This window comes from Myotis nattereri (assembly GCF_964212035.1).
Source record: "Myotis nattereri genome assembly, chromosome: 18".
NCBI lineage: Eukaryota > Metazoa > Chordata > Mammalia > Chiroptera > Vespertilionidae > Myotis > Myotis nattereri.
In genome coordinates, this window is record NC_138093.1 from 5,917,001 (window position 1) to 5,929,303 (window position 12,303).

At 63.7% G+C, this 12,303-nt stretch overlaps 1 protein-coding gene across 1 annotated transcript; it reads right to left on the reverse strand.

Annotated features, from left to right (window-relative positions):
• Positions 1 to 3,531: 3,531 nt before the first annotated feature.
• On the reverse strand, positions 3,532 to 11,880 carry ALX3 (ALX homeobox 3; the record flags this gene model as incomplete). Its single annotated transcript, XM_081111888.1, has 4 exons — positions 3,532 to 3,840; positions 4,247 to 4,375; positions 6,188 to 6,504; positions 11,604 to 11,880. The coding sequence occupies 4 exons, from the start codon at positions 11,878 to 11,880 to the stop codon at positions 3,532 to 3,534; spliced, it is 1,032 nt and encodes a 343-aa protein (XP_080968014.1).
• Between the last annotated feature and the right edge of the window lie 423 nt (positions 11,881 to 12,303).

The following is a 12,303-nucleotide window of genomic DNA, read 5'->3' on the forward strand; positions in this document are numbered from 1 at the left end:
AGCCCGTTTCCACACAGCAGCCAGCGATGGGCACTGGAGCTTACTATGCACCAGCCACTGCTCTTAGAGTGTCTGTCTGTAGTTGCTTGTTTGTAGTACCTCTGAGAGGCAGCATTATTGCAGCGTCAAACCCGGGACCCATTGGTTCGCAGGCCGATGCTCTATCCACTGAGCCAAACCGTCTAGGGCTGGCAGCTATTCTTAATATTGCTAATGGCCCTCCCAACTCTAACCTTCTGTGAATTTGCATTCACTTCCTGTGTCCCCTGGAAAACAGAAACCCCCTCCAAGGACCGTGTCTTAGGCCTTCTTATATCCCTGACCCTTTGCTCGCTGCTCTGAATACAGACTCTCAAGAGTGAGCCGCTGGTCCAGCAACCCTGCCAGCATGCCCTGAGGGCCTGTTCTAGGCTAGCCCGGTCCAGGTGCCCTGGGGTCCAGGGGACAGAACACCGCTTGCTTTCCTTGTCCAGCTCACAGTTGATAGACAGCCATTAAAGCAAGTGAGAGCCATAATGTGGAGACAGATCTGCAGGGCCACGCAGTCCCCACTGGCCCCAGCCCATGCCTCCTCCTGGGGAAGAGACTGGGCAGGAGCCTGCAGTTGGTGAGTGGGAAGGGTGGGCCCTAAAGCAAACCTCCCCCCCATCCCCTCCCCCCTCCCCGGTGCAAATGGCCAGGATGAGCCTGTGGCAGAGGCTGGGACGGTGGTGAGGTGTGTACTCCCTCTGCCCAATCCAGGAAATGCCCAGTTCCTGGCGGTGCCATCCTCGGTTCCTGTCAGGCTGCAGAGGGTCTGTGCTTCAGGTTGTAATTCAGGTTGATGTGGGAAGGATGATGGAGTGCCTCTCAGGACCGTTTCTGATGCTGATGCCAGACTGAGACTAGAAGCCTGGCCCAGGCCTGCTGGCTGGGGCCCCACCCCTCACCCCCGCCTCAGCCGGGTTCCCGTGCCCTGCCAGCACCAAGACTTAGGGCTTCTCTGGGGGCATCACTAGGCAAAGAGGAGCTTAGCAAAGGCTAGCAGCTCTCTCAAAGCTGGGATTCCAGGAGGGGCCACTTCCCTTTTTTTTTACCAAGAGGGTGACTAGCTGCTCAGCCCGGCCTTGGGGAGGATGGGGTCTGGGCTGAGGGCGACCGTTCACCTTGTTAGTAAGGCTGGGCCCTGGGCATCTGGAGCCCTGGGGGTTGCGCCTTAGTGGTGAGACGCAGGGTGTGGAGGAGGGGACAGGAGGATGCTAATGGGAAGCAGGTGGAAGGGGTGCTTGTGTCCCAGCCCGGGGACAGGCCTCTGGGATGGCCCAGTCAGTGGGAGAACCCGTCAGCGCACAGATAATCCCAGGGAACAGGCTCCAAGATGCCCATTCATATTCATTATGTGTGAAGCGGGCGGTTGTAAAGTTCGCTTTCCCTTCATTTGGCTGTCACTGGACAGAAAAATATGAGCTGTGGGCAGATGCCCCTGGCTGGGAGCCAGGAGCTGGTCCCGGCCTCCCTGTGCCCTCCCCCGCCGGCCCCTCCTGGCCTCTGCCCGCCTCCCGCTCCCACTGCGATCCGGGCTCGGCTGTACTTTCTTCTCTCCTCTGTCTCCTTCCCACTCCTGCTTCCTCAGCTTCCCCAGGTCTCTCCCCTCTCTCCATCTTTTTCTAAGCTGTGCATGACCACTGCTCTCTCGCACCCAGCACAACGCCTGGCACAGAGTGGTTTGTAAAACAGACGACACTCTCCGACTTGGTGGGACGGAAAGCCCAAAATTGTGCTGGCCTCTCCTCGTGGGAAGAAACTTCTGGTCTTGGCCCTGGACTGAGGAACGTGGGTCTGTGCCCGGCCGGCACCCAGCGGGTGGAGGCAGTTGGGCGCCTCCCCCTTCCACTCGGACTCTTCCCTTCCTCAGGGACCAGGACTCACCTGAGGAGAGAAGCCGCTGGAAGCCAGGCCCTGAGCGAAGGGAAGGGAAGGGAGGAGAAGGACACGGGTTTCCTCGGGGACACGCGTCTAGTCCCAGGGACTCGCTCCCCTTTGGGAATAAGCCCAGCACAGAGTCTGTGCTTGGCTCTCTGCGCCTGGATGGGAGAGGAGGCACCGGGGTGGGGGGCTGCTGGCTGAGCTGAGCTCGGAGCAGTGGTGGGATTTACCGAGGGTGGGAGGGCCAGCCCTGCTTTTTCCTGCCTTCCGGGCTGTGGAGATAAGGCAGAGTGGGGATGAAGGATAGAATGGGTAATACTCTGAAACCACAAGAAAGGGTCCTGGCTTTCGTCTCTGCCCACAGCCCAGACACGCTCCCGGGGCGTCTGGGGGAAGGAGCCGCCCCACCCCCACGGCTCTGGGGTCCGCCCAGGGGAGCTCACAGCCCTCAGTGGGCTTGCTGGTCTTCCATTCATTCCCCTTCCCACCACCAATGTGCCCTCTTAATGAGACCTGGCACCTTGTACACAGAGCCTGGGCAGGCATGGCAGGCACCAGCCTTGAGGGCCTGGCCCAGCCGGGGCCCTGAGCAGACCAGTCCTAGGGCTACCCAGTGCCCACCCCTGAAATACGCAATCACCGGGTCCAAAACACTGCCCCTTTATTATTATGCCGGGCAGCACTTGTTTTTACAAACGCATCTTTATAAAAGTGGGGACATCTTTCTTACCAACGCCCAACGAGTAAACGAAGGGAGCTAGGTAGGGTCTCCATGGCATAGCTCTGGCCTGACCCCATGGAGGAGAATCCAAGCATTTGGTGGTTTCTGGTAGGACGCCTGCCCCTTGGAGGGGAGGACTCCACCGCATGTTGGGGAGGGGCGCAGGGGAGGAGGAAGGGGCTGCTGGAGCAGGGAAGACCTGAACACCAGCTCCATTCGGCTTCCAGGCCCTCGTCAATGCCAGATGCTGGGTGCACGCCCCCTGGTGGTGGGAGGGGGAGTGAGGCCCCAGGTGGTCTTAGGAGATGCGAGCCACATGTGGCTCTTTGGCCCCTTGTGTGTGGCTCTTCCTAAGCCTTAGGCATACCCTAATTAAGTTAATAACAATGTACCTACCTCTATAGTTTACGTTTAAAAAATTTGGCTCTCAAAAGAAATTTCAAACGTTGTACTGTTGATATTTGGCTCTGTTGACTAATGAGTTTGCCGACCACTGCCCTAAATCACCAGATCCCCTGCTTCAACCCTGTCCTGCTCCCATTTTCCTGCCTTCCCCAGATGAAGAGCCAATGAAGCCAGTTCAGTCGGAGGGGCAAGAGTGACCCTTGGACGGAGTCTGAAGGAGGCAGGACGGAGTCTCTCCAGCCCAGCGTGTGGGTGAGGGGACCCAGTGCGTGGTAGGAAGAGTCCACCGGCTTCGATGCCCTCTCTCCGGGGCAGCCCGCCTTATTATATGAGAAAAGACTCAGCGAGAGGCTGAGGACTCCAGCTGCTCTGCCCGCCCTGGGGACCATCTGGAGCTCAGAGGCAAAGGTGTGTCTCTCTGGCATCGAGGCCAGGGTGGGGTGGGAGCAGCCGGGCACAGGGAAGGGGTGGCAGCTTGGTCTGCGTGTCCACACGTCTGATCACGTGGTCCAGTTCAGCAGGCTGGGCGGCTCCTTCGGCTTCACCCTGAGCGAGACGAGGCTTGGAGACTTATAGTCGACATCCGGGGCGGCCTCAAAGCTGTGGTCCCCCAGGGCCGGGGAGAAGCTGTGGAGGGAGTAGAGGCCAGGGTGCGCCCCGGGGGAGGCCGGCACCCCCATGAAGCCAGCCACGTTCCCGTGCGAGTGGGAGTACGGAGACATGCACGGGGAGGGGATGCCCTCTGGAGACACAAGGCAGGGCCCAGCGGGGCTCCCAGACGCGGGGCTGGGCCACAGGGAGTTCTGCAGCTGCAAAGAGAAAGCAGGCCCGTGAGTCCGGAGCCCCGGGACTGGCCCCTAACCAGGGCTCTCTCTTTGCCCTTAGGGCTCCGGACACTTCCCAAGAAGCCTCCACTTGGCACAGGTCTAGAATCTGCCACCCTCCTCCCCCTACACTCGCAGAGGCATCTCAGGCCCTGGCACTGCTTCTCAAATGAGTTTTCCTCAGAGTCCTCTGTGCCAGCTGCTCTGTGCTGTCAGGGCGACGAGGGCCCCGCTGGCCAGCGGAAGACATGGTTTGCCCAAGTCACACAGGCCCCGAGGCCACTCCAGGTCTCCCCAGGGCTAGAGCTCACACTCTCACTGGCTACCCCACGGGACACGGTCACGTCCAACTCTGCAGGAGTGGGAGGGGGGTGGGGGGGGGGTGTCTCACCTGGGGGTGACTGTCCGTTCGGGGCAGCACAGAGATGTCATAGGCAGACGAGAAGGGGTTCCGCCCCTCCTGGATCTTCCCATAACGCTCCCGCTTCCGCCACTTGGCTCTGCGGTTCTGGAACCAGACCTGGGGGCAGAGGGGAGAGGCCGAGGGGGTGGTAAGGCGGCCCCGAGGAGTGGAAGGGGCTGGGGGAGCTGATGGCTGTGTCCCACAGGGTGGCAGCTGGCTATCATTTATGTGTCGGCCTCTGGACTAGACGTTGGCAATGTCAAAACTGAGCCAAACCAAAGCCATCCCCCTGCTTTCTAGGGATCTGGCTGGGGCTGCAAACAGAAGCGGCTGTGTGTGTGTGTGTGTGTGTGTGTCTGTGTACGCACGCACATGCCCATGCACATGCGTGTATGAGTGTGTAAGTGACCTCACCCAAGCCCCTCATGCTCACCCCCGTCATCCTACCCATGCAGGCAGGTCAGGCCCTGAGTTAAGAAGCCAGGCACATCCCACCCCCAACCTGGGGTTGCAGAGACCCCACAGCAGGCCTGGGCAAGCTCAGGGAGGGCCGCCCACCTGCCAGCTCCCAGCCTTCCTCTCCTGTCAGAGGAAGTACCCTACTCGAGGGCCTCAGTCATTAGGAAGCTGCTGGACTAGGTCTGGGGCCTTGTGGCTGCGCCCGCACCCCTCCAGGTTGAGAAGGCCAAGGAGAGGAAGGGTCCACGTCCCAGAGCAGCTCCGTAGGAGTAGCTGGTCAGAGCCCAGCCCGGAGGCTGGCTGAGGCCTCGGAGGGAGACCTGCTGCTCTGACTTCATGCTTATGTAATCAGGGCTGTCGTGGCTGTTGGCCACCTCCCTCTGATGGCCCCAGGCCCTGGGGAGTGCGGTGGACAGTTCCAGAAATCTGCTGTGGGAGGAACATGGAGGCAGGAGAACCCAGCACAGAAGGGGGGACAGCCCAAGCCCCTCTGGTCCTGTGTGGGATCCAGCCGGGAGGGCCTTCTCTATTGGGCGGCACTGGCCTGACGGCCCCCATATCCTGCCAGAGCTGCCCCACGCCAGTGATTTCACAGGTTCTAGAGAGGCCCCGCAGGGGTGACAGCGTGAGCTGTGCCCCTACGAAGTCTCCCGTTTAGAAATCTCCTCTGTGCCTTTCCCCAGAAGTCCACCCCAGCCCTCTCCCAGGGCCTCCTGCTCGGCAGGGCAGGGACCTGCTGTGTCGGGCCAATTCCCAGCAAGGCCACAGCGGCCACCTCCTCCTGGGCCTGATTCTCATGGAGCCTCCCATCCCATCACCAACCCTGCCTGCCACCTTCAAGATCGTTCCCACGTCCAAAATGCCTTAGGCACCGACTTCCTGTCTCCCTCTCCCTTGTTCCTAGGCCCCCAACCCCACCCGCATCCCCACAGGCTGGGCTCCACACTTGTGAAGCCGGCCACGGCCCCTCCAGAAGTCTGGGGCCTCCCCCTCTGGGAGGTTTGCTGGGTGGGGCGGGGCTCCTGGCCAGGGTCTGAGTGTTGGTAGGACTGAAAGGCTGGCTCAGGATGGCTTGAGAGTCACTGAGCCCCAGACGACCTCCCCCCACCCCCAGACCCTCCCTTCCCACAGCCACCTCGGAAGCAGTGCTGATACGTGCTCAGCATCTCACGGCTTCCACAGGCTGCCCTTTGGGGCTCCCTGAACTGGGAAACCGGAACCCAGACATTCAATGGCATGTCCCCAATCACCCGGTCAGCTAGTGCGCGCAGATGGGACTGCCACGCAGAGGCCACCAACCCCATACCCAGGGCTAAGCCTCAACTTGAGCTGCCAGCCTGTGGCCCCAGCAGAGCTGGGCATGGAGGGTGAGCCCAGGAGGGCAGGCACCTGGGACAGGCAGTTCTGGGGATGCTGGTGCCCACCTCTCCCAGCCCTTCCGCAGCCTGACCCGCTGTCGGGTGCCCTCACCTGAACCCGGGCCTCGGTGAGGTCGGTGCGCAGAGCCAGCTGCTCCCGGGCGTACACGTCGGGGTAGTGGGTTTTCTGAAAGACCTTCTCCAGCTCCTCCAGCTGGAACGTGCTGAAGGTCGTGCGGTTGCGGCGCTTCTTGCTCTTGTTCTTGGCCAACTCCATGGAGTCAGGGAGTCCCGGGGACAGGGGGACGCGCAGGCTGGCCAGGCAAGGGCCCGGGGAGCCTCCCAGGGTGGAGGGCCCTTCTCTGGGGCCCCCTGGGCAGTCCAAGGGCAGCTGGGGGAAGTTGGCTGCCTTGGAGGCCTTCTCCTCGGCTGCAATGGAAACACAGAAAGGATGGAAACCGAACCAGAGGGTTTTGTGGGTGGAATGGAGGGAGGGGAAGACTGTTGATGCTTCAGTCCCCGCCTCCCCCTTCCTTTTTCTTCCCTTCCTCAGGCAGCCACCCTCCATGGGAGCCTGGCATGAGGAGTCGTCCTGCTGAGCCTCCAGCTTGGGAGGGGGCCCAGGGGAACCGGGCTGTCTGTGGTCTGGGCGGATCTGCCGGTGCCAGAGGAGGTCCATTTCGGGGAAGCGCTCTGGGGTGGCACATCCCACAGGGTGGGGAGGTGCCAGGATTGGCGCCATGGCAGGGCCTGGCACAGGGGTGGGATGAGGGGGTGAGGATGGGAGGGTGGACATCTATCTCCCTGCCCCTGCCAGAAAGTGCCTCCTGGTCCCTTGTTCCCATGTCCTTGGTTCCCATGTCCTCATGCCCATGACAGGGATGCTGATAATCTTTGCTGGTCTGGACCCCAAGTCTCAGGGCTAAGTCAAATCCCCTAGCCCTGGGGTATGAAGGACAAGAGGGGGCAAAGAAGCTTCCAGAGGCGTTATCTCATTCCTGCCCACATTGTACTGTTTGGGCAAGAACATAAGCCCCAGCAATAGAGGCAGGAGGTAGGCTGTACGCAGAGAAAGGGAGTTGGGCAACCAGTGTCGAAACAGGGCACAGCCCCCAACCCCATGTTTCCCATCATAGCCTGCCCCCTCCCTCCTCAAGAGCCTGACAAGCAGGGGGACCTGAGTGGCGACTGGGACGGTCCCCAGCAGCCCTACCCCAGGGCACTCCCCCTCCCCCTGGAAGCTTGGCGAGTCCTGCCAGAACCAGGGCACAGTGAGAAACAGGTCACCCTACTGCCCGCTCTCTCCCTCTGGCGAGGCCCCCAGCAGCGTCACCATGAGACCTCCACGCAACAGTCTGCTGGGATGGCAGGAGCGACGCCACAAAGATGCCCCACTGACTCACAGGGCCCCTCCCTGGCCCTGGTCCCTGTCCCCAGCAGGGCCTGGCCCTGGAGGCCCAGCGAGCTGGCACCGAGAGGCAGTTTCTTCCCCAGGATTTGTGTTAGGATCACAGCTGTCATTGAGGGGGTTAGGGGGAGGATGGGACTGGGGAGATGGCTTCTGGGGTTCCGGGGCTGATGAATCCCTATGTGCGTGTAGAGGACACGTTGTGCAAGGTGCCCCTCGGCTGGAAGGTGGTCAGGGACTTTCCAGGACCCCTAGGAGCCGAAATAAGCTCCGAGTTGTGTGTCCTGGAGGCTTGGGGGAGTCAGGTAGGGCCTGCCTGCGGGCTGTGCACAGGTGCCCCTCACGACTGAGGTGGAGCCTCACAGACAGCAGAGGAGGAAGTGCTCCCGCTCTGGCTTCCATTCTGGGCCACGTTTTGTCGTCGTTCTAAGGCAGGGGTGGGCAAACTTTTTGACTTGAGGGCCACAGTGGGTTCTTAAACTGGACTGGAGGGCCGGAACAAAAGCATGGATGGAGTGTTTGTGTGAACTCATATAAATTCAAAGTAAACATCATTACATAAAAGGGTACGGTCTTTTTTTTTTTTTAGTTTTATTCATTTCAAACGGGCCGGATCCGGCCCGCGGGCCGTAGTTTGCCCACGGCTGTTCTAGGGGCAAGTCCACTCGGTAGGAGCTTAGGAAGAAGGGCTTATGGAAGTTCAACCGAATAATTGGAAATGGTCAGGAAGACGCGGAGACTGACAAGGTCTGACACACAGCAGGCCGGAGTCTCAGGTCCAGAGGGAGGTCCTGCTGGACTGGGCGTACAGGGTGAGTGTGGCTCAGGGACGGGGCCAGGGGAGTGTGGACTTCACTGCAGAGGGCAGTGCCCTCAGTCCAAAGCCCTGGGGCTTGCTCTGCTGCCTCTTGGGCCCTCATATCTGTTCCAAGGGGATCTTCCCAGAGGAAGCCACCCGATCTGGGGCTGCAGGGCTTGCCTCCCTGAGTCAGCCGCCCAGGATCAGGGAGGAATGTGCAGCGGGACTTCTCAGGATGGCTCCCCCCAAAAGCACAGCCTGCCCGCCTGGGGTGGCCTCCCACGCCTGCCCAGTCTCCAACCCTGTCAGGGGACCAGAGCTTCTCCCTCCTGCCATTGCCCGGAACCCTCCCCATCTGCCTGAGGACTCGGGGAGGGCGTGGTCCCCCTCTCTGGAGGATAGGGCGGCCTCCTGAGGATGGAAACCCAGAGAAGAGGTGGAGGTGGGCGGAGAGCCGCTGGGCAGGACAGCAGTTTGAATTTTAGCGTCTAAGGCCCAGCGCCTATAGGCTGTGTGGGAGTCACTTGCACCTGGTGGGGACACTGGGCGTTAAAGGGGAGCCCCGTGTTGGACACTGGGAGCGCCGGGCTCAACGCTTGCGTGCCTAGGGCCTGCCTAGCCGCAGCACCACAGCAGCCAGGGGTTGGGGTGGAGGCGGAAGGCAGGTGCCAGGACAAGGACCTCTGAGGGGCCTCGGAGCTCCGTCCCTGACTCTCTGACGCTCCCAGCACTCCCACCGCACGGGCTGCCAGCGCCCTACTAGCTGCAGCCTCAGAGCCGCGCAGCATGGGAGCCCTACTGCCCCCACGATGGCTTCCACTGAGGCCCCAGAACCAGCTACCCGGCTTTGAACTTGCTCCGCAGCTTGCTCCGCGCTCGCGCCGTTTCCCAAGCGACCCTCAGTGCTAGCGGAGGCGAGGGCTACTGCAACTCTGGCTGAAGACCTGAGGCCCGTGTGGACATAAACGTCGCGTGTGGGACCCCGTGCTCTCCCTAGTTTCCCAGCCAATAAGCTGGAACTCCCCTCGAGTCATGGTCCGCAGGAGAGTGCGGCTCCTATAGGTACCCAGCTCAGGGCCTCCGCCCCAGCAGGCGAGGTCCGAGGTCAGGAAGCCAAGCAAAGGGACAGACGGCGCGGCCCCGGGCAGAGCAGGAAGGACCCGGAGGGCAGCTCTCCGGCGCTCTGAGCAGCCATACACAGAGGGCATGAGGTAGACCCCAACTCCTGGACGCGGCGGGGTCGGGGCAGGGCCGGGCGCTCTCCCCCAAGAGCCGTAGAGGAGCGCGGCGCGCCAGGCTCTGGGGAGCGCAACGGCCCGGCTGCGGCCAATATCGCGCCGCAGATGGGTAGCAGCTGCGCGCTCACTGGTCTGAACTGGAAACATCCGTGCCCGTTACTTTAAACGCCGGGAAATAAGGCGGCTTCCCCGCTTGCCCGCACGTCCCACCTGAAGACCGCGCGCCCCGCTCTCCGGGGCCTTCCCTCCCGGCAGCCGGCTCCGCCGCAGGTCGCAGGCCGCGCGCCCGCCGCCCAGTTCCAGCCGCAGCGCCGGGCGCGCCACGGCTCTTCCCAGGCTCCGCTCGCACCGCGGCGCCTCCTTTTCGTTCGGCCTGTCCTCCGCTCGGCTTGAGTCGTTCCTTTCCTTCTCCCACTCGTCGTTTTGGCTGTTTTTTGCTCTCTTGGGATGTCCCCTTTTCTTTCGTTTTTTTCCTGCTCCTACTCTCTTCGTTTTTTCTCTCCTCCATTTACCCGCTTCGTTCGATCTCCGCTGGTTTCTTTCCTCGTTCGCTCTTCCTCTGTTCCTTGCCGTCCTGCCAGCTCGCCAGCGCCTCTACTTTTCGTTATCACCCCTCTCCCCCGATGCTTTGTTCAATTTCTTTTTCCCTCTTTTGGGTTGTTTACACGCTTCGGTTTTCTTTCCGCGCCTTTCGTTGCCGACCCCCTCGCCGTCGCCGGTTCCTCCCTCCGCTCCTTCTGCTCCAGCGCCGCCGGGCGGGCCCTGGCGCCCCGCGGTCCGTGCGGGATCCGGCGCGCCCAGCAGGGACCCGGGCCCGCGGCGGGTCCTGCCCGACGCCGCGCGCCCCGCTCGGCTGGGTACCTGTCCCCGGCGGTGCTGCGGGCGCAGCGCGACCGCCGCCTCTGGCTGGGATCAGAGGAGCCGGGCCAACTGCTTCTCATTAAGTCCCGACTGTGGTTTTTATCAGGAGAGCCTCTTTCAAAGGGCACAGACACGGAGCTCCGCGGCCTCGCTCATTTCCTCCGCTGACCCCCACACACCTCCCGCCTCCTCTGCTCACTCCCACCGCCGGCGGGGCGAAGGCCGGAGCTGCCCGTCCACTCCGCGGAGGCCCGCGAGGCGCCAGCGGGGCGGCGGCGGGTTGGGCCGATCTCGGGGGCTCCAGCTCTGGGCCTGAGCTGCGGGATGGGGCGGCGCGGATGGGGCGGCGCGGGCGCCCGGATTCCTACAGGTCCGCCCCCCGTGCAGCGGGCGCTGGCGGGACTGCGGGCCCGCCTGCCCGGCCGGGACATTCAGGCTCCATCTCGGGAGGTGGCGCGGTCCAACCGGCCTTCGCGCCCAGAACGCCCAGGCGCCGGGATTAGGCCGCCCGGGCTGCTCCAGAGGGCCCGGCGGCGGCGACCGGTGCGGGGAAGCCCAGACCGCGAGAGGGGGGCCATCGCCGGTTATAACGACGGGAGGCCAGGTTAGTCTGAGAAATTAGAGCAGTTATTCCGTAGAGAGCTTGGCCCCGGCACCGGGGACCGGCCGCCGTCACCGTGAGCGCCCTCCCCGCGGAGGCTGGGCCTGGGAGGAGAGGCCGGCGGCGGCCAGGCCACAGCCCTCGGCAGGCCCGGCTTGGCCATCCTGGGTCGGGGCCCAGCCTCGGCGGCGGCAACAGGAGCTACACGCAAAAAAGCCGCGCTCCTCTCCCCGCATCGGGGCCCGGGGCTCAGTGTGGCACCGGGGCCCTGGCCGGTCGGGGCTTCTGGGTGGGTGACAGCGCCAGCCCCGCTCCGCCAAGCATGACTCTCCTTCCCGGCTCTGGCCGCCTTCGGGTCCGACTGGGCCCCGAGCCTTCGCCGCTCCACCCTTTCTCGACCTCCGCCTCCCATTCCCGCCGCCGAGGGCACACGTGGCCCTGCCTCCCGCACCGCTGGCTTGTGCCCGGCCCGGACCCGCGCGGGCCGCTTCCTGCCGAGGGAGCCGTGTGCGTGCGGGAGGGTCACGAAGTTGAGAAACCAGCGAGCGGGAGGGGAAGCGGGAGGCCGGGCGGCCGGGGAGGGAAGGGGAGCAGGTCGACCGCGCGCTCCACCCGCGTTACCTTCCGCCGGGCCCTCGTAGAAGCGGCCGCCGTTGAGCGCCGGGCCGGGCCCGAGGTCCTGCAGGTACTTGGCGGGCGGCTTGGCCGGCTCCGGGAGGTAGGGCTCCAGAGGCCCGCAGGCCGGAAAGCGGGTCAGTCGTGGGCCTCGGGGCGGCGCGGGGTGCAGGTGAGACGCGGCGGCGGGGGTCCCCTGGCCGCCCGGAGGCTCGTCCCCAGCGGCCGCGTAGGGGTCGGGCCCGGGCCCCACGCCGAAAGGCGCGCAGCGCTCGGGGTCCATGCCGGCTCGGGGCGCACAGGCCGCCGGGGCTCCCGGGTTCGCGCAGCCGGCGCGGCTTGTGAGCGCCCGCCAAGGGGGAGGGACCTGGGCGCGGGGGCGCGGAGCCCCCGGGAGCGGCGTGCACCGCGGGGGTGGTGGGGGGAGGCCTGGAGGGGGCAGCGCCTGGGCTGGAACCATCCACGTCACGTGCGGCCCCGCGCGGGTTAACCCCTCGGAGGCCGGGAGCCCCCCGATTCACCCCAACCCGAGTATCCGAGGCGGTTGGAGGACCAGGGAAGGCCCTTTTGTCTGCCCATCTGGGTGAGGCCCTTGTTCAGAGCAGCAACCTTGGTGCTGATATCCGGTCTAGAGGGGGTGAAGCCGTTTGGGATAGAGTCCTCCCTCCTTCTGCCCCAAAATGAACTTGTAGTCCGGCAGCCCGGG